Raw genomic sequence first — 25,862 nt, 5'->3', positions numbered from 1 at the left:
TAGACAAATCCTACAAAGATAGTCAAGGAAGGTTAAAGAAAAAATTCTTTATCCCAGTGGGAAATCACATAAATATGCTGTATTGGTGTACACAGTACTATTTAAAGAGTAACCCATTCATTCAGATCACTCATTCCACTCTTGTGTTTTAATGTTTTGTTTAAACAAAGTTTTTTGAATGCATAAACTTGCTTTACGATACCTAGTCCTGCAGTCCATTGGCATGTAAAATATATCGGTAATGTCAATAGAAACAATTTCAGAAAATGTACCTAAACTGTCTAGTGACCAAAAAAATGCTTTTACTTAAGTCAACACTGCAAAGCCAATATAGTAACAGAAAAGCAAACTATTATATTCTGTGTCATGCATCAATAGAAGTGCTCAGTTGCAACTGCAGAATCTGTGACTGACAGCAGAAAGAGCATACTGTATATTGATTTTCAGAAAGCTAATTAAGGTTGCTGTGCCAGCAGTTAGCCTGGTTTGGACTTTTAAACTAGGCAACCTTGGTGTGAAAACCACCAATGGAAAAGAAGATTGAGTAGTTAAGATACCTTTTAAACAACGTTAAAAAAACCCAAACCTACAGGCAAGCAAATTTGTGTCTGCAAATACATTTCATAGCAAGTTAGATAATTCAATCGTTCTTGTTACAGGGATATTGATCTGTGTGTGTCATTAAAAACAAAACAGAATGTTTTTTCCAGGCGTCAATAAAAGTAGTGAGATACTTTCAGTAAAATAACTTGTGTGATTAGTTCTGAGCACCATACCTTCATTACAACTTGACACTCAGAAATAAAGCACTATTTTCCAATTTCATACTATATGAAGCTGTTAAATGTTACATAATGTACCACTATAAATATCACTCACTGTCTGTGCATCAGAAAAACTTGGAGCCAGCTTGGGTTGAAGTATTTTCTCTTGAGTTCCTTCGACCAGTTGATGACTGCTGTTGCTACCCCAAACATACACTTCACAGGTCTCAGAAACAATGGGAGCATCACCCGTTTGAATGCTGTCAGGGCTGGCACATGTTCTCGAATAGTCTGATGCCATTCGACAAACCTATTAAAATGAGAGATTTATTACTCAGTAGCATTTTCATTTCTTTCCATATAGTCACAATGTTTAATGCAACTCTAATTTCCCCTCAATATGATTCTCTTCCTAAAACACAAATCATCCATCACCATATCATTAGCTTGCCCAAATTACTTTGTTTCTCTGCATCTTAGTTTTTCACCTTTTTTTGCCCTCCTCTTCTACTCCAGAATAACTCAGCAGACTGGACCATACCACATGCACACACCAATCAGGTGCATGAGGGGGAAGTAAACTACAATTACCTTAAAGTCAAGGTTCGTTTCAAGACATACCTCTTCAAATAAACACAGAGCTGCCTCGTAAAGAGAACATAAGCCATCAGATGTTCTAGTTGGCTCTCTCCATTGACTTCGATCAGCAGATGATCCCTACAATTGTTAAATGTTGTTATTATGAGAAAAATACTTCCATACAGCAACAGTGCACCTGTACAAAATACATTAGGGATTTGTTCTTACAGTTAAGCAAAATTAAAAGCTCTTTCTATAAGCATAAGTAAAGTACCTTTCTCCCCTGAGCTGTGATATCTGCATACACTTCAGGATAACAAAAATGTGACAAGTGCTAGTTAAACTTTCTTATTCATTTTTGTGAAAATATCTGGGTTTAGAGTTAATTTTTCCTAATATTGTTTTGTTCTGAAATGCATGCAATTTGTGTTTAAAGTGATTATTATTTCAAAATGACTAATCATCATTATTTTTGTGTTTACATATCTTGCACATTTTGGTCTCTAATTTTATATCTAGTCCAAAAGGAACAACAAATAAAGTTGCCCATCAGGACATTCAATCCAATTCAGATCCTTCACTGCCATGCTCTTCTCATGGTCCCCATTCTTGTTTATTAGCAAGCATTACAAGCCTGAGAGGAGAGAAAAGAATGACCACTTCAGGGAAAAAGTTGTTCCCCATTTCAGTCTGAGCATATGAGGCAGAAGCTTGCCACAGCTTCTGATTGCATATTGTCCAATAATTTCATAGCTTTAAAAAGAATATTCATCTAGAACCAGAAGTAAGCACTCAACATACAAAGCAGTGTGCCGTACTTCTAAACAATTTAGCCTATTTTCTTATTGCATTGATTTCTGAGCAGTAGCAAAAATGCTACACATCTCAAATCTTACTGATTCTCCAAAGATGTATAAGCAAAGGTCCAGGTTAATTGGAGAGTAGGAATATCCAATATAAATAACTTTGAAGAGGAAACAAGGCATATTGCAAAACTTTGAATTTTAAGCAAATTCAGCAAAGCAAGCCTTAGAAACAGTTCCATACTTTCTAACTTTTTTGCTATGAACTTAAATGTAAAGTGCAAGTGGATCAAGTAGGTCCTTGATTCTTTTCCTGAAGTTAGAGCATAACACCAAAAGAGACAACACAGGGATTGCTTTTCTGTTTCATCTTTACCTACAAGAAAATGGGTGGGCAGGGAGGGAGAGAAAGAGATGGTGGGTAACAAAGGAAATACTGAAAAAATATTATTTCACACCCCCCCCCCCTCCTTTTTTAACATATTAAGCAAACTATTCAGCAAACTGGCATTCAGTGTTGAGAAACTATTTAAAGCTAAGAATGCAGCTACATGTGCAATGTAGAAAAATCAAAGCTGGTACACCTACCAAAGATCGTCGCATCTGTGTTAATATACTCATAAAGCAATCAAAGCTGATCATCCCTTCTGGACTTTGCAGCAATTTGCTTTTCTCCATGGTGTTTACTACAGCTGAAGCACCTAAAGCCATTTCTATCCATTCAAGAAGATATCGCAAGGAACCTCGTTGGGCAGCCAAACCAAGAAGCAATTCAGAAGCTAATCTACGACCTAAAGTGTCTGCCCCAGAGTTTGGAATTGTTACTCCTTTAAGAAATGTTGTTACTTGTGATAAACAGTCCAACCCCATTGGTGGAATCTTGCTTTCATTTGCTAAAGATAAAGGTGGTAAAGAGCTCACAACTTCTATTGCAGTATGGATAACATCATTGCAAAGACTGAGGCCAGGTCCTGACGCAGGCATCATCCAACTTTGTCTTAGCAGTGCAAATAACAAGCTTAATCCAGTCCGAACCCCCATTTCTATGAGCGCATCTGTACTTGACCTAGGACGTTCACTGACAGAATGCACATCTGTTGATCCAGAACTGCTTTCTGGTGAATGCTGCTGTTGTTTCACCTTACCCTTATCATGATATTTATTAGAAAGTGCATAGAAGACACGCTGCAACACAAGGAGACGTTTTCGAAGCGCTCCAGCAAATGGAGAGTCTGAGCATACCATCTTCGCCAGTGCCAGCTGGCTGCTAAGAAGGGCATCCAAGTAGTGGTCCTGTTCATCACTAGATAGAGATTCCCGCTCAAAATCTGGTAACTGAGGTCCTTTGAGGCACAGAACCTGCTGGGGCAATGGCACTACTTCTTTATTGCTGACTAACTTAGCGTACAAGATAGAAACTCCCTCCCTTGTTGCAATAGATTCACTGTCTTCTGTGATCCAGGAGCTGTTCAGATGTTCAAGCCATTTCAGCTTCACAGGTGGGACCATAGCTGCCATGTTGGTTACTCCTTTGCCATTAGTCCTGAAGATGAAAAAAAACCTGTAAATAGGTGTGCAATATTATCTACAGAACTTATTACTCACAGTAGGACAAATCCTAGTAATCCTTTAAAAAAGCAAGTAGCAAAAGATTAATCACCAAGAATTACCAAAGTTCCACCATTTTACCTACATAAGTGCTGCAACCTGGAATTCAGATCAAATGCTAACAGAATAGTTTAGGAGTACTATAAAAAACACATTTTGCAGATTAACTTTTATCTTCGTTTTAAACAAATAAGTACATGCATATGTGCAACTTCCTTAACATGATGTAAGAATTTTAGTATAAGTCTGCATTTTCTAAATCCATATGCACAAAAATTCACACAAAGCAAATGTAATTCTGCTATGTTTCAATGAAAATACACTTAACATTCTCTTCACAGACAGCAAAACTGAGGACAAAGACTTCAAAAAAAGCACAAGATCATACACAACTGCGTACAAGTGAATGGAGTACCAGTGTAAACCTTCATTTTACAATAAACGAGACTACTAATTCAGGCCATAACTAAGGGCTCAACCTGTCAAACACATTTTTAAGTCCTGCTGTCACAAGCCAATCTTTCCCCTTTCTAAGATAAGCTAGAGATCTCCTTAAAATCCATGTCAGAATGTTAAACGGAAACAAGGACAGATGGCTTGACTGCTAGAGTGGCACATTATGTAGGTCCTATTCACTCAGTGAATAGGCTCTTCAGAGTCAAATACAGATTACAACTATTCCAAGTAAATTTACAGTATCAAAAATTATGTATTACATTACATTAATGTATTGTATAATGTAATGCTTTGAAAGTATTCAAAGCTTTCAGGACAAATTTTTAAGGAAGGGATCACTAACAATATGGAGGTAAAGAGAAAACTTAATAATGCAACAACATTGGTTTACCAGGAAAGTTCAAACTGGTTACCAAACCAACGTGATGGCTTACAACATTCTTTCAAATCAAAGACATTAATGAATTTGAGAGATCTTTTTTTGCTGACAATTTTAGGGAAAAAACCCAACACATTATGAATCATGATACTTTTACATGGATTCAAACTCAGTGAAACATTATGATGAAATTGCTACAAAATTCCTGGGAATCCTACGGTTAAAATGGAATTCCTCGCCACATACCACAAAGCTTTTTTTGGCTAGCACTAGCCCCTGGAATACATCTCTTTTCTGATTTTTGCACTGCCTGAACTCAGTTCGACTTATTTCACTGAACAGAAAGATCTTTTTTTCCTTAACAAAAGGAAAGAGAGTTCCCTTGAGAGACGCAGTAGGGTCTGAGCTCTACACAGGTGGTTTAAAACCTCAGTTACAAACTCCACGTGTGAAACTTGAATGCTTTGATATTAAACCACTTATAACTTGGCTTAAGTGAAAAGTAGTTTCAAGGTTTACAATTAATTAGATGGGATTGCATTTTTTGTTCACTGTTTTAAAATTCAAAATCTAAAATGAATCAACAGATGGAAAAGCTACACATAAATTACAGAATATCAGACCTTTTTGAAATTTAATCTGAGTGCATCAACTTTCAGACTGAACTTGGCAACAAGTCCTCTTTGATCACTTTCAGAATGGAGAATATAGTGTTGGAAAAGCAGATTATTTTCTCTACATAGTCCTTCTTTTGGGATGACGCACCATAGGTGTATGGCACGGACAGCATGGTAAATGTGCATATGGCCTTGTAGTTCCCCAATGCTCAGTCACCACAAACCTCTTAACCATACTACTCAAAATGAAAGTGTAAGCCATTTTAAAAAAAAAAGTCATCACAAGGGCATCTTGTATATTCAAAAGCATACAGTATTATTTATGCAAATGATGCTGTAATAAAGTACTTCCAAAAATTAAGGTGGTATAAGTTGACAGAAGAACTGTATGTTAGGAAGACAAAATTTGGAGGTAAAACAAGGAAAAAAAAAATCAAGTTAGTTTTTAGTGAAGCTTTAAGCGATCTTCTCTATCTTGAAACCAACAATGTAATATTTTGATTAATAAGTTGGTAAAATGAGGACAAAAGTGCAGAGGCACCTCTATCACTGTAGATGAGTATGTCACATGCGAAGAACCATATGTAGGTGAGAAGTAGTAACATTAATAGCTTGAAATTTAATAGTAAAACATGCAAGCTTATACAATTATGGAATAAAAAGATCTCCCATAAGTAGAGAATCTATTATTTGGAGATTCAAAAGTAGAAGAATCTAGTGAATCACAGAAGGATCATGAGTCATCATGAAAGAAAATACAATCCTGAGTAGCATTAACCAGCATTTCCAGAATGGTTAGGGAAGGTTACGTAAGGGAAGCACTTTTACACAATTTTATAAAATGCCAATCAATTGGATTAACCAGGTGGATTTCTGTCACCTATATCCTGAACTCATTAAAGATTGACACTGGATCACGCAGAGAAAAAGATTATTCCTCTGATCTACCCTAACAGAGAATCTAGCCTGAAGGTAAGACTAGGAGCATAGCTTTTCAGCACAGCAAATCAAAATAAATAAATACATAATAAAAATGAAATAAAATTAAATCTGGTCTATAAATACAGCAGAGAAAAAAGAGGGGGAGTGGTTAAGTAAGCACAAGGAGAATATGAGCATAAGAACAAATGGGTATGAAACAATCACAAATGAATTTAAACTGAAAAACTCAGAAGTTTGTTCCCAGTTAAATTCTGCAATGAGTTTCTAATGGAAATAGCAAACCCTTTTGAAATGGAGTACAATAAATTCTGATATACAACACAGAGAATTTTTCTAGTCTCAAATTGTCATTCTACTAGGAAAACATTTATTTCAGGCTAACAAAAAGATCTTCCCTGAAGAGATTTCTACCACAAAAATAAATGCTAAGTAATCTGCAGCAAGAACACAAAGTGAAATTTGTTCCAATTTTGCAAGAGTCATGAAGTAAATTAATTGTTTTTTAAATTTATTTAAAGTGCCTAGCACTGTCTTAGTGACTGCTCTCTCACAGACAGATGAGGATGTATGGGGGAAGACTGTTGCATATAAATGCAGCAATGCATGGCATATCTTCTTTGTCATGACAGATGTCTCACCATAATTCACTTCTTCCAAGTACTATAGGATTGTATTTGAACATTAGTAACCACAGTTTTAGTTTACCAGGTTATTATTTCAAAAGTATATATGAACAGCATTTATTTAACAGACAAGGTAATTCAAGATTTAGATCTCAAGAACTAAAAAGTTGCAGAATTGATAAGCATATCTCAGCATTATGATGATCTATGTCTGCATTGAATTATACAACAGGTGACCCTGCCCTCACATTCTGGTATTTTATAAGGATAGACAAGGTTAACCTAATGGGGTAGCTTTTCTGACAAAAATGTAAACTGCTGAACAGTCCACATCTCTCCTATAACAACAAGAAATTCCATAGACCGAAAAACAACTGACAGTACTCTCCCAAGAATAAAGCAATGACTAGAACTCCTATACTAGACATATTGTTTAGAGCTCAGAAATGGAAAATGTTAGTATTCTTCAAAAAATGATTCTAACCAAAACCGTTAATGAATGCCACTGGTACCCAAAGGCAAGCTGCTGCAAAGACCAGTGTTTGCATGGTCTAGAAGTGTTGGCCTATGTGAGACTAAGCTGAGATACAAGCAAAGCTTGTATTAGGACAGCTTCTTAGAAGGGCTTACGAGCTCAAGCACAGCACCATGCTGATACAGTCATACTGTTTTTACAGGATCCAAGCTAGTTCACATATCTTGCTGCAGCATGTGTCACAAAACTTTTCAGTCCATTTCTTCTCGTTTTCTCCTTTCATCTTGCAATTTCAGGCTCTTCTGTCAACACTTAAGACTAAAAAAAAAAAGTAATGCAATATGGCTTTGGAATAACTATCTTTTGGGATATCCAGCTACTTAAAAACGAAGTGAGGGCTTCATTGCCAGATCCTAATCATAGTTCTGGATCAGAACCCTGGCACAAGTAGGAGAAATCTATAGAAGAGTGTAAGCGCAATATGCATTGAGCATTTCGTATTTATACATGTCCCATAGATTTCAAAGACTGTCTACTTCAATGTCTTACTATTTTTATTGTTCACTAGCAATCTAACAGCATTTTAGTATTTCAGTGCTTTGCAACTGGATTTAGGATACTGACTTCAATTTCTGTATTCCAATAAAATATTTTTTTTATTCTTGTTTTGCTTGCTTAATATTTTTACCCTCATAAACACAGTATTTTCAGTAGACAGCTTTTGAACTCAACAGCAAAAATATAAACCACAAGAACTACATGCCTGCGAAATAACAATGAAGTCATTAAAATCAACGTTTCTTAGTTATCATTTATACAACGTTCAAGTACTGCAAAAGTAGAAGCATTGATAATGTGACAAAAAAAACTTAATTCCAAAAACTAACACTGAGTTTGAAAAACTTCTCACACACAAGAACACAGACTGATCACAACTAGTTGAGTCCAGGGTTTGTCTAAGTCTGAGAAAAATTCTTAAAATGAATAAATAAAAAAAACACTCTGCTCCCAAAGAGACACTTGAGTTACTAATTTTAATGCTGGTAGCATTTAGACCTCCAGTTTCTTCAACAGGATTCTTGATGTCAACTGTAAATTTTGTCAAGCTAACTTACAGCTTAATATGCTGTAATAAATAAGGAGGCTTTTTCAAAACAAAAGAGTGTTTTCAAACTGCTCTTTTTAAAAGAAGTGTTGTTTAAAGTAACCCACAAATGCTTTATTTCCTAGTGTACAAAACAGATTTGTTTGACTCCTGTTTTATAATCATTAACCATGGGTTACACCAGTTCTGAATGATCAGTTTCTGTTCTTTAGCCCTTCAAGTTCTAATGTATTACAGTTTCACCAAAAAGTAATATAATATTCTGAAGGAGAGGTTTGTGTTCTTTGGTAGTCTGAGCCCTATTTGATCTAATTTAAAACTAAATCTCTTGGGGGTGGAGGGAATCTCTCTGCCATCTAGTGAGAGGATGTGCTTACTACAGCTGTAACGCTTGTGCAACAGATAACATATAACGCAACTTCGTTCTCTCTCAGCCGGGGGGGCGGGGGGGGAGAGAGAGCGATACTACAGCTCTTCTGCCAATATATCGCCAAAAAAAGCACATCCTGTGCTATTTAGCACCTGCTTTTATTCCAGCCAGATTTTCTCTAAAACAGATTAGCACCTTCATCGAAAGTCTTATTTGTGCCTCAGTGAGCCTTGCCCAAGTAACTTCAGTTGTATTACAGCAGACAAAATCCTTACACATGTCTATCACACAAAAACTGGAGCCACAACTGTTAACTACCATTCAGAGGCAGCGAGCATTCTTTGCATTTCATACTAGACACACCTTCTGTTTACTCACACTACAAAACACACCAACAGCTCAGCCTCCAAGTGACGCAGATAGGTATTATTACATCCAGAACCTTGTTCACAAAGAAAAGGCAACATTTTCTCATTTGTCAGGAAGGATTTTCTACCATTTGATCTGAATTGCAACTGTAAGGCCAATTAATGCAAATGTCCAAACTCTGGTCTTCAGTGACAAAGTTAGCGTGTTCTCAAAAGGCAATACATGGGGATCTAGCTACATTAAGAAGTTCCCTGAATAAAGACTCATTCATTTGCTTTATGTTATGCTTACACCAGCTGTTATTCATTCAGAAATTTCAAAACTTGCTCATGTACCTGAAAGGTGCAAATACTGCTCCTTTTCCTGAAAACTGATAGATTTTTTCTCTTCCCCTTGTATGCATCTCTCAAAATAGAGACTGAAGCTTGAATCTGAGCTCTTAGTAGTGACCTAACTGTCCTACTGCAACTTTCAAAAGAAATATGTTGGTCCATCTTGAAAATAACATTCAGTTTGATGTGACAGGTAGCAGTCTTTAACCGAACACACTGATGGTAACAAGCTGATTTGATATAATCCTGAAAATGCTCTCTCAATACAAATGTAAATTATGCCTGTGTGATGGTTTTGGCTGGGATAGAGTTAATTTTCTTCATAGTAGCTACTATGGGACTACGTTTTGGATTTGTGCTGGAAACAGTGTTGATAACACAGGGATGTTTTCGTTATTGCTGAGCAGTGCTAACACAGAGTCAAGGCCTTTTCTGCTCCTCACATCGCCCCACCAGCGAGGAGGCTGGCACAAAAAGCTGGGAGGGGACACAGCCGGGACAGCTGACCCCAACTGACCAAAGGGATATTCCATACCATATGACATCATGCTCAGCATATAAAGTTGGGAGAAGAAGGAGGAAGCGGGGGATGTTCAGAGTGATGGCGTTTGTCTTCGCAAGTAACCGTTACACATGATGGAGCCCTGCTTTCCTGGAGATGGCTGAACACCTGCCTGCCGACGGGAAGCAGTGAATGAATTCCTTGTTTTGCTTTGCTTGTGCACGCAGCTTTTGCTTTACCTATTAAACTGTCTTTATCTCAACCCACGAGTTTTCTCACTTTTACTCTTCTGATTCTCTCCCCCATCCCACCGGAGGGGGGAGTGAGCGAGCGCCTGTGTGGTGCTTAGCGGCTAGCTGGGGTTAAACCACAACATTCTGTGGAGTACAAGCATAGCGACTACATATCACTGAAGTTAACCAGAAACTAGGTAACAACGGCTAGCACAGTTTATAGGTAGGGTTTATTTCCTCCAGCTCATTGCCTGAGGACCACAAATATAAGGTTTATAATTGCTTTGGAGCATGGGCAAGGATATTTCACTTCTTTTTAAGTGCAGGCAAAAAGAAAATACATTTGACTTTCATAGACCATGTGAATATACTCACTGATGTTTTACTCCATCTAACCACTACAACGTCAGCTGACAATGTGGAAGGTACCAATTCTGCAGTGTGGGCCAGCATGTAGTCCCACCAACTTTCTAAACAAGCTGATCATATGGCTAAGCACAAAGGGAGAAGTCAGAAACATGTGACAAGAAGTGGAGAAAGGAAGTACTTTTCTTTCATTGTCAGCAGCACAAACCTACAGTCTAAATGTATACCAACAGCTTTATAAAAGCACTTCAACACTGGAGCATTTAAAACACTTTGAATTCAAGGTTCCAAATTCAAAGTTCCCAGAACTTTCTGGGATTTCTATTTTAAAAAAACAAACAAAAAAAACCAGAAAAAAAAAAAGGGCAACCAAAAGATCTTTTTGAAATTGCAAAAACTGTTCCTCCTTAAAAACAGCCCTATCACATTTGGTTATGTGTTTATATTTTCATATTTTGGGACTCCAATTAGACAAAATATTCCTTTCAGAAATCTGAAAATACCTTATCCTACTGTCAAATCACTAGCCAACATTTTACATGTAGTAAATCTCCAAGTCTTCCAAGTGAACAGCTCTCACTGGTTCAAAAAAGCTAGGATTCAACCCAGACAATGCCTTGAACATTACCTGTTGCCTAATTTGCAGATATGTAACAAAGTTTTTAAATTAGAATTATTAGAGAAAGTTCTGATATTTTACTTTATATAAAAATGTATCTCTCCAGCACCAGGTGGAGAAAAATCTATTCACATAGACAAAACATGAACTACAAAAGCCCAGCTCTCCTTCCCTTATTCCTTGTTTTCTCCTCCTCAGAAGGGTGAAAAAAAAAAAAAGAAAAAAAAAAGTAAATAGAATTTGCAACATAACTCATTTGTCCTATCTTTTACAACCACAGTTGCTGTTGGGCAAATACCCATTTTGGGGGAGTAAATGCCCACATATATTTCACTATTGCTGATCAGTTAGTCAACTAAAAATATCAAACCCTAAAAAACAAGTTCTATGTATCCCGGATGTAGAATTTTTTTTCAAAATAGCAGTGGTAGCAACTGAGCTGCAGTAGAATAATTCTGAAGGTAACTAAGACTGCCTTCAGAGTGTGTTTGCTAGCTTAGAATTCCAAGTTCTTTGTTATTAAGTTAGAAACCAATCTGGAATACCTCCGCCTAAGAGTTGTCTCTGTGAGGAAAAAAAAATAATTCAGGAACACATTTAAGGAAGTGGAAAGCTAATCAAGTGTAGCCAACGAAACTTTGTTACACCAGGAGTAAACAAGAAGCATGAAAGAAAGTAAAGCAAAGATACAAGCATGAGACTACCTTCAGCAAAACCCAGGGCAAGGTCAAAGGTCAACTGCATTCCTTATAAACATTATTTGGACAAAAGAATTTGGGTATTTCTTGTCCAATTTAATGCCTGCCAAGAAAGTGGTTTTCATTAACAAGTGCTAGGAGGAAGATTCAGCAACCTACCCATACTACTGCCAGTTCCAAAAAGAAAGAACTGCTGCCAAACAGAAGATGAAGGAAAAGGCATCTGTCCACCACCCTCTTAGAAACTACTGTTAAAGGGGGGGGGAAAAATGATGCTTAATAGCTCTGTGAGTCACAGGCAGCGCTGCAGATTCTACAACTGAACTGAAGAAAAGGCTCAGATTCATCAAATACTCTACTGGAATACTTGCAAGCTGTAGAACAAAAAAAGCTGCTAGTTACCCTTCACTTCAGTTGGGAAACTAACTGCTGTTTTTTTCTCTTACATCATATGAAAGGGAATGAGAAGAAAAGAACTTTAAAATGAAACTGTGAAAACAAGAGGAACATAATCAAGGCGGGGGGGGGTCTAAGCTAAGAGGAGAGTAGAACATTTAAATAACAAAAGAAAATATGCTTAAGAGAGCTCTCTTTTAATGTTAAGAAACATGGAACTTACCTGCAGCATAGACAAATGTTCTTTTTCCTTTTATCAGTCCACCACTTAAAAAGCATCCGAAAACGAACCTACAACTTCCAAAGCTACATCTCACTGCATAATGAATGATCATCCCCCTATATTTCACATTCTGTGTTTTCAAGCACAAAAATACCAAACAGCTACCTCTTCTGGTCTGTTCATGGTTTTCCCCATTATGTAAACAAACACAAAATATACAAATTACCTGATGCTATTATCACTCAAATTCTAAACTCAGGATGAAGTCTTCACATCTTGCAATAATTAGTAAGCATAAAAAGAAGATAATAGGCTGCATTTCAAATTCAAATAAATCAAATTACAAGGAATTCTAAGCATTATGAAATTATAATAATTAAATGGTTGGCACGCATTTCTACATGCCAAGAACTCAGAGAGAATGAAAGCTTACAACAAATTTAATTTCCCCCTTTTCCATATATTTCTGTTCATCTATTTACTTAATTGATTACTTTAAAGAGGTTTTGGGTTAGACAGTGTTTGCCGCATCTAGGAAAAAACCAAACACAAAACCAAGAGCCTGCAAGTGTTTCTCAGCAAGACAGAGTAAATGCTAATAATAATTAATACATTTAAGATCTTCCTTTCTGAGTTAAAATACAGAGAAAAAGAAGAAAGTTGTCATATTTCAGTGAGAGAATGCAGTCTTTAGTGGCTTAGCAAATACTTTTAAAGAATTTAAAATATTCCGTGTTATTAAAGTTTGGTTTTCTTAAATAGGAATTAATTTGGCCTGAAACCACCAGCTACTTCTTACAGACCACTTAAAACATTCATTTTTGAGATGTAAGCTTGCCTAAAATAACTAATAAATCACATGTATTAAAATGTGAAAGGCCTGTTGCAAGTAATCATTAAGTACAACAGACTATTGAACAAATGAGCTTTCAATTAAGATTAAGTTTATATCACTAATGAAACAGGCCAAACAGTAAATGTTTTTACTGAGGAAAACTGCATATTTTCTAAGGAAATAAGAACTATCCCTGTATCTTAAATAAGAATAAAATAAGAGACTGGAGATGCATATAACTAAATTTACAACTTATTTCCATAAAACGGAAATAAATTATGAAGCAATAAACTATAAATACTGCTCCTTTCTTCTCTCTGTCACCATAGCAATTTAAACACTCAGAAAGAGGAACTTGATCTTGCAATTAATCCCAGCTTGTTTATTTTATATATACAATACCAAGCCACTGACTGCATGGATGCATAAGCAATACCCTGATGTAAAACTGACAAGGAGATATAACAAAATAGGTATTCCACTATAAATGTTTCAGTATTTTATATATATACATAAATATGTATTTCAATATTTGTAGTATATAATATTTCAGTATTTCATGTATACATGACTGAAGCACCAGTAACTTCTGTGTAAGTATTTATTTTCAAAAGTGGAATAATTATTTCAAAACATCACAGTTAACATCAGAGTGAAATTATAGGGCAAATTATGTAAAAATCTATTTTTGTGTTCATATAATGTACCATACAAAAGGTAAAATGGGACTGGAAAGTAACAGTAAGTTTTCTAGCCACTTACCACCACCTCCTAAATCATCTATGGAAAACGTAGATTTTTCTAGAAGGGGAACAAAGCAAACACTAAAGAGTTCTCATAAATCCACCTGGTTGGCTCAGATGTGAAGACTGTCAAATCTCTAAGAACTAATTTTTTTCAGATTTTTACTACAGCTTCTGGAAACCAAGAAGTTTTTAGGTCTTCTTACTTTGAGGTAAGTGGGACAGCTTTGATCAACTTCAAATGCAAGTATAAGAACAACTCACTAGAGGGGAAAAAAACATTACAAACCAGGTTAATAACAGAAGTTCTCAACTTCAACACAGTCAAAGGACTTTGGAATTTGGGAACTGCAGGAAATATTCCTATATTCCAAGGGGGGGAATAATAATAATAATTTTAAAAGGACTTTAGCATGGGGTTGAAGCTCAAAGCTTATAAGGTTATAAAGGTCCTTTTTCTGAGCTTCGCAGGACAGACTGGCCCTGGACATAACATATACACAACTTCCCAGAAGGAATTTCCGTAGTCTTCCCTTTCCATGTCGGCTTGGAAATTATGGGAGATATTTGAATTTGTCATCCAAGAACTGCCTCCACGCAGCTGACAAATTTATCCTAATATAAGTAAACAGGAAGCTCCCTTCTAGGCTTTAGATTTAAGAAAAAAAAAAAATTACTGAGAAGGTGCTGTGTATAGATCTAAGAGAAAGACTGCTGTGATAAATTAAAGAAAGGTAGAGATGGGACAGAAGCTATATAAAGTGATTACAGCACACACTGTAGCTTCTTTTTGAGGGAGGAGCAGGAAGATAAGGAACAGCTCTAGGCAACTCCAAAGAGATAACTCTAAATTCCTGCAAGAAAAGATTTAAGCATGAGAGTCAAGGCAAGAAAAAGTAGAGGGTTTTTTGTTTTGTTTAAAAGAAGGTTGTACAAAAGGTCATTAAAAAGTGGAAGACAGGAATATTATCTTACTATTTTTAAAAGTAGAGAGTGTAACAGCACAGTTTCCCCACAAAACATGTTTTGTTTTTTCAGTCCTTAGCAGACACATTCAGCTTATCAACTGACAGAAACCGTCTAAATGTGTGGAAGGGAGGAGCTGATTTTAGGGCGCTTTTTTTTTTTTTTTTTTTTGGTGGTGGTTCTACCTCATTGCCAAATGCAGGTAATCATTGGTATTCCATCAAGACTTTCAATAAAAATAAAAGCCCACAGATAAGAAGGAAGAAGGTACAGCTGCTGCCCAGACTGCTAAAAGGAAAAATTGAACAATCAACTCAGAAAAGTAGCTAAATCTTCAAGTACAGTGATTTCCCATTGCTTATATATACACCTGAATCTTCCTGCTTAATTTTTATTTTACAACTTCATGCTTTCCTCCCTGTGTACAAGGTCCAAACAAGTAAACATTGTAATACAAGCATAAAAAGCAAAACTGATCTTACATAAAGTGTTGTCAAATGGACACAGTAAACAAGGGGAATATATTTTAACCTAACCTAGTCTTTAGGCATCACTTGTCACAGTCCACGGAGATTTTCAAACTTACAAAAATCATTCTTCAACTAACACAATTACAAGTTTCAAAGTTTTCTATGGCTCATGAAAGTCTATTCCTCTACTACTTTTCTCTTAACCAGTAATAATACTTCCTGGTAAGCATACCTGCTTGCATTTTTGCAGTCTGGCACTCAAACAGAAAGCAGAGCACAAATCTTCCATTTACTTTGGTTTTTTTAATTCTTTCAAAATAAAAGATATTTTTAAGATATTTTGCAAACATTTCTTTATGACAATCAAAAATACTGGAAACACGGTGTCTTGTAAAAGGTCCATCTCTTTAACACAAGTATCTCATCATGACTTATACAACTCAGGAAGGTTCGACTATCAGGTCATCATCACAAACTCCTACAATTATAAATGTATACAAAACACAAAAGCCTCTTGAAGATTTGGAAAGCGCTGTCATATTCTTCTGCTCAGAAAAAGCATGGCATGTCAGCCAGAGAAATAACAGGAGAGAATCATGTGTTGTAGGAAGCAATATTATGACTCAACAGTAAGTTAGTACAATATTTCTGGAGAGAAAAACCATAGATATTATCACCTGTAATTATAAAAAGATTTGAGCATCTCTTAGAATATTAGAAGAATTAAATTTAAAATTCTATCCAAATTCTACTTTAGCTAATTTTATTTCTCCCTACAGCGTCAACTGAATAAAGTGTAGGATTATTCACTCCCTGCATAAATAATGTATTAGGTATAAAGCAATTAAAAACAGCTTCAACAGTCTACCCCAAAAGCTAGAAGGTATGTGGGAAGAGCTAGAAAATTACTTTAGTACTTATAAAGGGTTAAGTTATAATATCCTGTAGCAAAAACAGGATTAACTTATGGAAAAGTGAAAATATATATTAGAAAGGTAATGAAAAAAACATTTAAGTATGATCCAGAGGCTTCTGAATTCTGGAAACACGAAGACAGCACACTTGATGAACCACAATCTGAGAATCAATATGCATAAAATGAGATACAGTATCTTCAATCAGTATGAAGAAAATACATTTTCTTAAATCAGAGACTCTAGCACACACACTGAAGATATTAACAAGCTCAGAATTTAACGAAGCTCCATATTACCACATCCTTCTTTAACTTAGTCTGACTACAGCAGAAATCAAGCACAGACAAAAACAATTATTCTGGCAGAAGCTAAGTGCTCAGACTCTTAGAACGGCTACAAAAGCAGTTGAAAGCTTTATTTTCTGCAAAGCTCTCGAAAAACTGCACCTATAAAGCTGCAAACATTACATGTCCTAAAAATCAGAAGTTTTCTCAGAGGAAAAATAAACCTCACAAGCACTCACTCCCCCTCTGCAATTAGCAAATTCAGCAACCGTTCTAAGATGCTGACTACATTTAACTTTATTTTATGGGAACCTAATTACAAAAGCTTGTACCACAAGAAGCTGGAAGTCTGTACAGTCAAATCAAAGGCAGGAAACACCAAAACTAAAGAACATGCAAAGAACTGGTTGTGAAACTCGTATGCCTGAATTCTATTTACTGCTTCACTGTAATGTTATACCACCTTTCCCCAATGGATAGGTAAAGATATTTTCTAAACAGAGTGCAAGAAAAGAAAAACTTTAACAAATAAACAAAACAAATAAGCAGATTTGTATATTTCTAAAGGACAGAGTTCTTCAGTGTGTGCACTGACAATGATCTTTCTCAAGTTCACAGCAGTTTCATTTACTATTTTCAACACGAGTGGTACTAGAGTAAACTGTGCTAGAGGTACTTTAAGCATGATGTCACCTGGGTGGTTTCCGAAAAGGATTAGAAAATTTAATATTTAAACAGATGGCAGCCAGGGCGCACTATAGCTCTTAATATTGTTAGAGTAGTTAAATCTTTGTTTGCAAAAGTGAGAAATAATTTCTGCGGATGGGCCAGAAAAATCAAGGTTTTTGTGGCTTACACAAAACTCAGGAAAGATTTCACAATCAGAATAATCAGGTAATTCTACTAGGCCATTAAGAATATAATTCAATTCATTCACTGCAAGCGAGACTGACTATTCAAAAACTTTTTTCTGGGATGTTATTTTAGATAAGTTCTTAAGAAAGCAAAAGTTCTGTATACATAGCTGATCACAGGTCTGGAACAGTTAATTTATTTGAAATATGACTGAAAACCAGAAGCAATATGTTTCTATTTACTGCCTCACTGTGATGATAATACTACAATTCCATTATACAAGTGGAATCTCTTCAAAGTTGCAACATTTTAGTTTTGTAGCATAAGCACTTAGCACTCTTATAAATTATTTTGTTAATTCAAATAAATGTAACATTCTTACCAGTAAATCAAAGTCTTTATTCTGTATCTAAGTCTACTAAATAATCTCAATATTCTGTTCAATTCCTAATACAACTATGACACAAAAAATGTGGTTATTTTATTTCTCCTCTGCAGTATCGACTGAAACCAAAGATTCTCTCTTTCCACAGAAGCACTGCATACTTCTAATCATCCATACCACATTCCTTTGCTGTTTTCCTAGTTCCTTTATTGCTCATTGATCATCTACATTGATATAATGACCTACCTGTAGCATCAGTATATATATCTGTATGTTCATCTGTATGAATCCAGAACTGAATGTGGAATTCAAGATACAGATGTACCTTGAATTTGTGCAACAGAAGGACTGTTTTCTGGTTTTGCTGAGTTCCAGTCCTAACAGTTCCTAACATTCCATAAAATGACAGATTACCTGAACTTTTTACCACTGCAGTCTTTCATACATCTTACAAAGGAGGCACAAAGCGCCAGTAAGAATCATGCTTCACATGCTACCAACTGTTAGAATACAGCAATTTTTGCAATCCTTATTAAAGTTTTACAATCTGAAAATACAACTAAAAGAAAACCAAACTGTTTGCTTTCCTGTATTCATAAATAAAGGGTTGTATATATATGATTTAGCAGCAGATATCAGGGCTCCAAACAACATTTGCAGCCTTTTTCTTGAAAGGTTAATTTAGAAACCAGGAATATATAAAATTAATTAAAATCCTGCCTTGTCATAGGCCAACAATGTAAAAACTACAAGCAATGCAAAACCCGCAAGATATTCCATATTACTTATGGCCAGGGCAAACCATGACAGTTAAAACCAACGGTAACAGGACATAATGTTGCCTAAAAGAGTTATTTGTTCAATATTGTACTCATGCCAAAAAGCACTGTAGATCACTGTGCAAGGTAATGTTCCTCAAATGTTGGTTTTGGCCAATATATTTAGTCTATACACAGTGTCATGACAGGTCTGAGGTGAATGGGAATCTATACAAAATGGTCATGGGAAAGAAAAAGAGAAAACGATAAATGATAAAATACTGACACTGCAGAGAAATTACTACAAATTAACAGAGAATTGAAACTAAAGACAGAAAGAGACATCAGAAGCAGAAAAAAAGGAAAAAGGGAGAGGTGCTAGATAATAGGAGATGGACAGTAAAACAATGCAGAAAAAATAAGCCATGGTCTTCTACAAATCTGGAACAATAAGATGACGAGCAAAATGAACTAAACCAGAAAGAGCAAGCAGGAACAGCAGCTACAGCAGATTGTTCTTCACTCATAAGAAAAACGTTACAATGAAATACACACTAACATTAATTGATTTATGTGAACATCTGCCTCCACTGGTCACAGTGTCCACTGTCTTTCCTCCTTGTATTAGCCTTCTTCTCAGCATATGGAAACCAAATTACTGAAATCCTAATTCAGATTAATTCTGCAGCCAACTATCAACTTGTCTTTCCAAACATTAAATTCCACCTAGCTTTATAATATTTGTCAAGTAAGCCATGCTGAGGTTCTATTGATGTTCTTCCAAATTGAGTCTTCCTACATGATTTTAGGTTCCTTCAGGATTATTTATTCATTATCAGGTCTACTATTGAAACCAATATAATCCTATGCTTTCAGCTGGTCATAACTGGTCACTCCAAAAATCTTTTGGGAGATAGACAAAAGGAGGACGAAGTTATTTTTAAGTTGGTAAGAAATTAAATCTATTTGCTCTTTTGCCCTTATGTTTACAAAAGAAAATGATACGAAAACCTCATCATGGTTTGTGAATGTAAACCCTTATACCCTTGGGTGCTGTACAAAACCTACCCAAGCAGAACAGAAATAAAAGTTTATTATTACTGTTCAGCAGAGAAATTTACAAAAATCAATTTAATCCATTACTTCTTCAGATGCATAGAAGTATACTGAAACAAAAGCTGAGAATATAGAAGACACTCCACATACATAATCATCAAAAGCAGCTAGTAAAAAGAGGAGCTGAGAAGACGACATCCCCATGCACCAAAAACATTCCAACAATTCGAGGAAAGGCAGGCGCCTGATCTTGCATTGGGAAAGGGCTGAAAACCCTGGTGAAGTTTTACCACCACCACTGTCCCCCAAAGGTACGATCACTTGTACTTCTAACTTGTACTACTACTAACCATGTAGTTGTAATATTTCCAACCACCATAAGACACAGGAACAGACATTTTCTTGTAAAAACTAGAGAAATTATTAAGATGTATTTACCAGTAATCATGATTTTAAATTGAGAAAGTCAGCAATAGATAGGAGACTGCAAAACCCGTGTATGTATAGATATTCAAAATTCAACCAGATCAGTGATATCATTTAACTTTCAAGTTAGCTCTGATGCAAGCAGCGAGCTGGACTGTAGCCTTTCTATATCTATAAAGGGGGCATATAAGAAAGATGGAGAGAGACTTTTCCTCAGGGCCTGTAGTGACAGGACAAGGGGCAATGGTTTTAAACTGGAAAAGGGTAGGTTTAGATTGATATTAAGAAGAAATTTTTTATAATGAGGGTGGTGAGACACTGGAACAGGTTGCCAGAGAAGCTGTGGATGCCCCATCCCTGGAAGGGTTCAAGGTCAGGTTGGACGGGGCTTCGAGCAACCTGGTCTAGTGGAAGGTGTCCCTGCCCATGGCAGGGGAGTTGGACTAGATGATCTTTAAAGGTCCCTTCCAACCCAAAGCATTCTATGATTCTATGACTGTATGACCTCCAGAGGTGACTTACAACCTAATTATCTGATGGTCCTCTTAGCAAGTTTTTGAATCTCTTCTCTCTCTGAAATACAGTGAATAAGGTGTAGGTAATTCTACTTTAAAATACAGTCGAGCCCATTTTTGCTTTAATATGCAATTTCTTATTTCAGAGAGTAAAAAAAAAAAGTACTCAAGAGCTAGACTGCAACTTAAATGCAAGATAAGCAAAGCATACACTTTGTGTTAACATTTCCATTTCTTGACTCAGAGTACTCCCAGTATAACTAACTGAAAAAGAAACTTTTGTTGTATAAATTCATGCATTTGTAAGGAAATGTTTGAGGATGAAATTTCTGTATTATGCAGTGCTGACAGCAAAAAATTTTTATTACTAGTAAGGAGGACTCAAACTGTAGGCTCTTCTTTAAACAGTAAATTAATTCCAGCTTCCAGCAGAGAACATGATTGCTTGAGCCACATGAACATAGTCCCAACGAGCTTGATGACATCGGGTCAATCACAACAGGCAGTCAAGGCCAGAGAATATACCTGGACAGTTCCCAGGCCACAATTACACTTGTTGTTGACTGGCAAATTCCATAGCCACTGGGTTCCAGGATGTTTTGGGTTGGGTTTTTTTGGTTTTTTTTTTTTTTTTTATCAGCTTCAGAAATTACAAGGGTTTCTGTGAAGTTACTATGATGCACAGTAAGCAGCTGCAGCACACTGCCAGTTACTTCAGCAGCCCTAGGAAAGTAGAGCTTCATTTTCTGAGGGCTACTTGCGATGTTTTTAAAGAGAAAACACCTACTAGATTTGAACGTTCCAGATGTCAACCACTACAGGGAGACAGAAAAAAAGAAAACCTGCCAGCAATTTCAGAGTTTGAGTACTTCTGAGAACCAATCGTGAGAAAGAAACATAACCGACACAGTACTCACCATTCACTAAGATGACTTTGACACCAGGAAGTCAAATCAGCCATAGACAAATGCACCCTACATTTACCTAAAACATACTAGTGCAAGATAAAAATCTTTCAAGTTATATAAACAGAGGAAGATTGAGTATCTGTACAGTATCTAAATTAAGACTGTTGTATTGAAAGCATAATGACTTCATAACAACCTATGATGAGAACTCAAATGCCCGCTCCACCAAGTCTTCCTGAAATACATATAATTTTTGTCTCCATTACTTATTTCTAAAATGGGGTTAAAATTTCTCTACCCCATGATAATTACAAGAATAATTACATTAAAAATGGAAAGAAAGACTGGAATGCTAAAAGTGAGTCTTAAACAAAAGTATTTAAATGTATATGCTTTTAATTTTACTACCAAAATACAAAGACTAATTTCACATGTAGTTTTTCCCATCCATAAAATGGTCCCACTCGAGTCATCACGAATATTTTAAAACATGCAGAGCACCCCTGCACTGTTTTCTTCAAAAAAGGAAGATTATGGCTATCTGAAATTGGTAAATTAATGACAAAAAACACCTGAAATTTTTAGTCAGGCCACTTAAATCCTTTCCTAATCAACTAATATCCATTTAATTCAGTTCTGAAATAACAGAAAAAAAACTTTCACTGGTAAACTATCTTTCAGTTCAAGGATTAAATGAATAAAAAAATGCTGTGTTATAGTTTTACTATGCCAAGCAGCCCTTCAGCAAAAATAAGTCAAAGACTTTATATCCCTATTATTCTTAATTAACAATTAGATATCAATACCTCCTTTACACAGCTTGCAGAAAAAAATTTCAACATCCCCACTCCCCCTTCAACTTACATACTTCCAGCCACAAAAACATGGTTATTCTTAAGACAATGAATAAAACATACACGATACATTTAAATAAGAATGTAAGAGCAGAGGGGAAAGCCTCATATACAAGTTTGTTTATGCTTGGAGACAAGGAGCCCTAAGATGTTTCATTCTGAGACAACTACTGTGTATAAAGCCACCTAACAAATTCCTTGTAAGTGCAAGAATACAGGAGACCGACAATGCCCTTCTTCTGTCCTGTAGAACATAAACATTGTACAGCTTTTAATCTTTCTCACAGAATTAATGGATTCCTCTTAGAATATTGGGAAGCAGTAGCAGGCTGATCAGGTATACAATCTACCTTTCCAGATTAAATGTCTATTATGTTCTTTCCCATAATTATGTGAGACTCAATCCTGAGATCCAAGTTCTCCGCAGTCCCACATCTCTATGCAGTGGAGATGATGTGGTTTATATGGGGCCTCTAACAAGGAACATTAAATTCAGTACCCGTAAATTTATAGCTTTAACTTTTTGTTATGAAGTAACAGTATAGAACATTTTGCTAAACTACAAATCTGATCAACCTCGTGACACAATATGTACGTGTGTATATATATATACATGTACGTACGTAATACTTATGCATGTATATAGAGCACATGGTCCCAGCTACAGCAAATTAAGCAGTCCATGAAGCAACGATCAGCTTAGATATGTAACATGAAGAACAGGTCTAAAACAACAGAAGATGAAGATGTTTCACCAACTGCACGTAAACCTCTCCTATGTACACTGTGAAAGGGAGAGAGCATAACAATAGGGTTCTGCCCCTAAAAAAACATGAAAAACAGCTTGTATACAGTAACTTCTAAAAGAAATCAACTGTATGCAGTTAAAAAAAAAAACAAACACCACCTCCTAGGACATCACTTTAGAATACAAAATAAATCATCTCTAAATAAAAATATACATATAATTTTTCAGTACTGTAAGTAAGAGCCAGCAAATAAGCCATGGGGAGACCATACAATTCAAATGACAGGTCTGGAGATACATGGAACACCAGCAGTCATACACACAGTTAATGAAGGCCAACATGACACACTTCAGACAGAATTTTGTGACACCAGCCAGATCCACCTAGGATGCACGCAGCCAGAGATGCATTTAACAGTTAGGGGAAGAACGCACAGCCACACCACAACCGCATTCATGAGGCTCAAGGGGAAAAGCACAGGCTCCGAGGATCTCAGCCGAAGCACAACACAGATTTTGTATAGTTTATACTGTTTTGAAGAGGCACAAAAAGCCTCCTCCTCTTCTCCCTACAAAGGAAAAAGAGCTGCTGGACGCCCGTCGTTCTCTCACCCTAAGCAACAGGGCACTGACATCTGACCGGCTCCACCGGCCTCCCCCTTTCCTCCATCCCCGCCCGCACCTTCCCCCCTTCGCAGACGCCCGTGGCTAAAGCTGCGGCCTCACCTCCCTGCGCCCCCCCAACAGCCCGTCAGCAGCACAGGGGGTGCAGCCGGCCCCGCGTGACAAGGTGGGGGGACTGTGCCGGGGTGCCGCGGGGCTGCAGCTTCCCCCCCCCCCCCCCCGTGGCCGCGCCCCGCGAGGCGGCGGTTTGTTTAGGTGGGGAGCGGCGCTGAGGAGAACCCCCCTCCCCCGCCGGGCTCGCTCAGGCCTCCCACCCCTGTCCCCACCGGGGGGGCCGGGCTCGTCAGCCTCCGGCAGCCGAGCGCTCACCAGGCAGCGGGGGGAGGCGGCGGACCTTAGTCCGGGTCTTCCGCGAGACCGGGGCAAGCGGCAAGCCCGCGCCGGGAGCCGCGTCCTTTCCTGCGGCAGCAACGGCGACGGCGGCTTGTCAAAGAGAAAACATGACGCGGGCGGGGAGGGGGAGGGAGGCGGCGAGATCTCGCGGGGCTACCGCGCGGCTCTCGCGAGGCGCCGGCCGCTCCCCGCCTCCGCGCGCAGGTCCGCGAGCGGCCGCCGGCCGCGCCGCGGGAAAGCTGGGCGCGTGGCCGCCCGCTCCGCGCCTCCTCTGCGCGCGCTGGCCTGCAGGCGGCTCGCCGCGGGGCGCGCAGCGGCGCGGCCGTGACTAGCAGAGGCTGCGGTAGCGCGCTCGGGGCTCGGCCCGCCGGGCAGGAGCGCGCAGCGGCCGGCAGCCCCGCTCCGCGGGCGACAGGGCACGCCCAGAGCCCCCGGCCGAGCAGGAAGACTCCCCTGCCGACGGGCGGCCGCCGCATCTCCTCTCCTTGCCTAGACAAGTTGCAAAGCAAGCCCCGAACAGAAGGGCTGTCGGCAGGGACAGGGAACACACCACCTCGCCCCAGTGAGGCCTGCAGCAGCCCAGCCAGAGTGACGGGCAGGGCAGCTGGCTGCCCAGAGCGCCTGTGGTGCAGGTGTGCGTGCAGCACCAAGGCAGCAGGGCTGCACTTCAGGCGGCTGTTGCTGAGCCTGCAGGAGCTTGGTGAGGCAAAGAGGCTCCCGACACGGCTGTGAGGGACTCTGTGGCAAGAGCCATAGAGAAACCAGGAAACAAACCATCGCTGTGCAGAAGAGAGGAGCCCAAACCCATCACACAGGGCAGGGCTGGAACAGGGGCAGCACGTGCAGCAGGGACGGCTTTTCCTCAGTCAAAATGGAAGCAGGTTGCTGGCATTGAGAATGAAAGCATTACCAAAGCGGTTGTTTATTTGTTTTCTTAAAGTGCAAGGAATAGCAGACAACTGTTTTTGCATAAATGCAATCTAAAAAACAGATCAGGGGAATGAAATATCTAATTTAGATGAGGATACTGATCAAATAGAGGTATTGGAAAGTCAGTGAAAGGAAGAGAAATGGATGCTGTATGCAGGGATAGGAAGTGTGCAGAAAAGGCAAAACAGGTCACATCAGTGGACAAGCAGGAGTATATTGAAAAAGAAAGCTTTGGCTTAAACAAAATTAACAGGATAACAACAGCAAGAAGTAAAAGTGTCACTGGGAATTGAAATTCTGGGTCTAAAATAGGAAAAGTATACTATCAAGTCTGAATTACAGGCAGCAATAGTGACATACCACGTACGATCAGTGAGGCCACACTGGCAAGAAACAAAACAATGAGAAATTTCAGTTATAGCCACATCGATTGGTTATGGTCCATACAATGGTAGGGATGTCATGACTGAATTAGTATACGTTGTTAATGACTTTCATTAAATAAATGGGAAAACTGACAAGAGAAGCAACAGAAAAACTTCTGTGCAAGGAGCAATTCCATATGTTTCGATACATTGGCCTAAGGTAGGAATATAAGGGAAGTTTACAAAGATTGGTGACATGAAATAGGTGAACAGGGAACAATTGTTTATTGTCTCTTCCAATAGAAGAGCTAGAGACTAACAAGTAGAACTAGCAGATGTCAAATTCAGAACAAGCAAAAGAGCGATTATTT

At 37.9% G+C, this 25,862-nt stretch overlaps 1 protein-coding gene across 7 annotated transcripts in view; it reads right to left on the bottom strand.

The window, feature by feature from the left end:
• HERC1 (HECT and RLD domain containing E3 ubiquitin protein ligase family member 1) overlaps positions 1–24,222 on the bottom strand; it is a 108,960-nt gene extending 84,738 nt beyond the window's left edge. For all 7 annotated transcript variants that reach the window (XM_050903326.1, XM_050903331.1, XM_050903327.1 and 4 more), the window contains exons 1-4: positions 24,173–24,222; positions 2,735–3,689; positions 1,386–1,481; positions 880–1,074 (exon numbers count right to left, since the gene is read on the bottom strand). In XM_050903326.1, coding sequence (XP_050759283.1) covers positions 880–1,074; positions 1,386–1,481; positions 2,735–3,664 — 1,221 coding nt within the window. In that variant the 5' untranslated portion in view covers positions 3,665–3,689; positions 24,173–24,222. The remainder of the gene's footprint in view (positions 1–879; positions 1,075–1,385; positions 1,482–2,734; positions 3,690–24,172) is intronic.
• Between the last annotated feature and the right edge of the window lie 1,640 nt (positions 24,223–25,862).

This window comes from Gymnogyps californianus, chromosome 11 (assembly GCF_018139145.2).
Source record: "Gymnogyps californianus isolate 813 chromosome 11, ASM1813914v2, whole genome shotgun sequence".
Taxonomy (NCBI): Eukaryota; Metazoa; Chordata; class Aves; order Accipitriformes; family Cathartidae; genus Gymnogyps; species Gymnogyps californianus.
The sequence above is the reverse complement of the archived record's forward strand: the minus strand, read 5'-3'. Positions and strand labels throughout refer to the sequence as shown.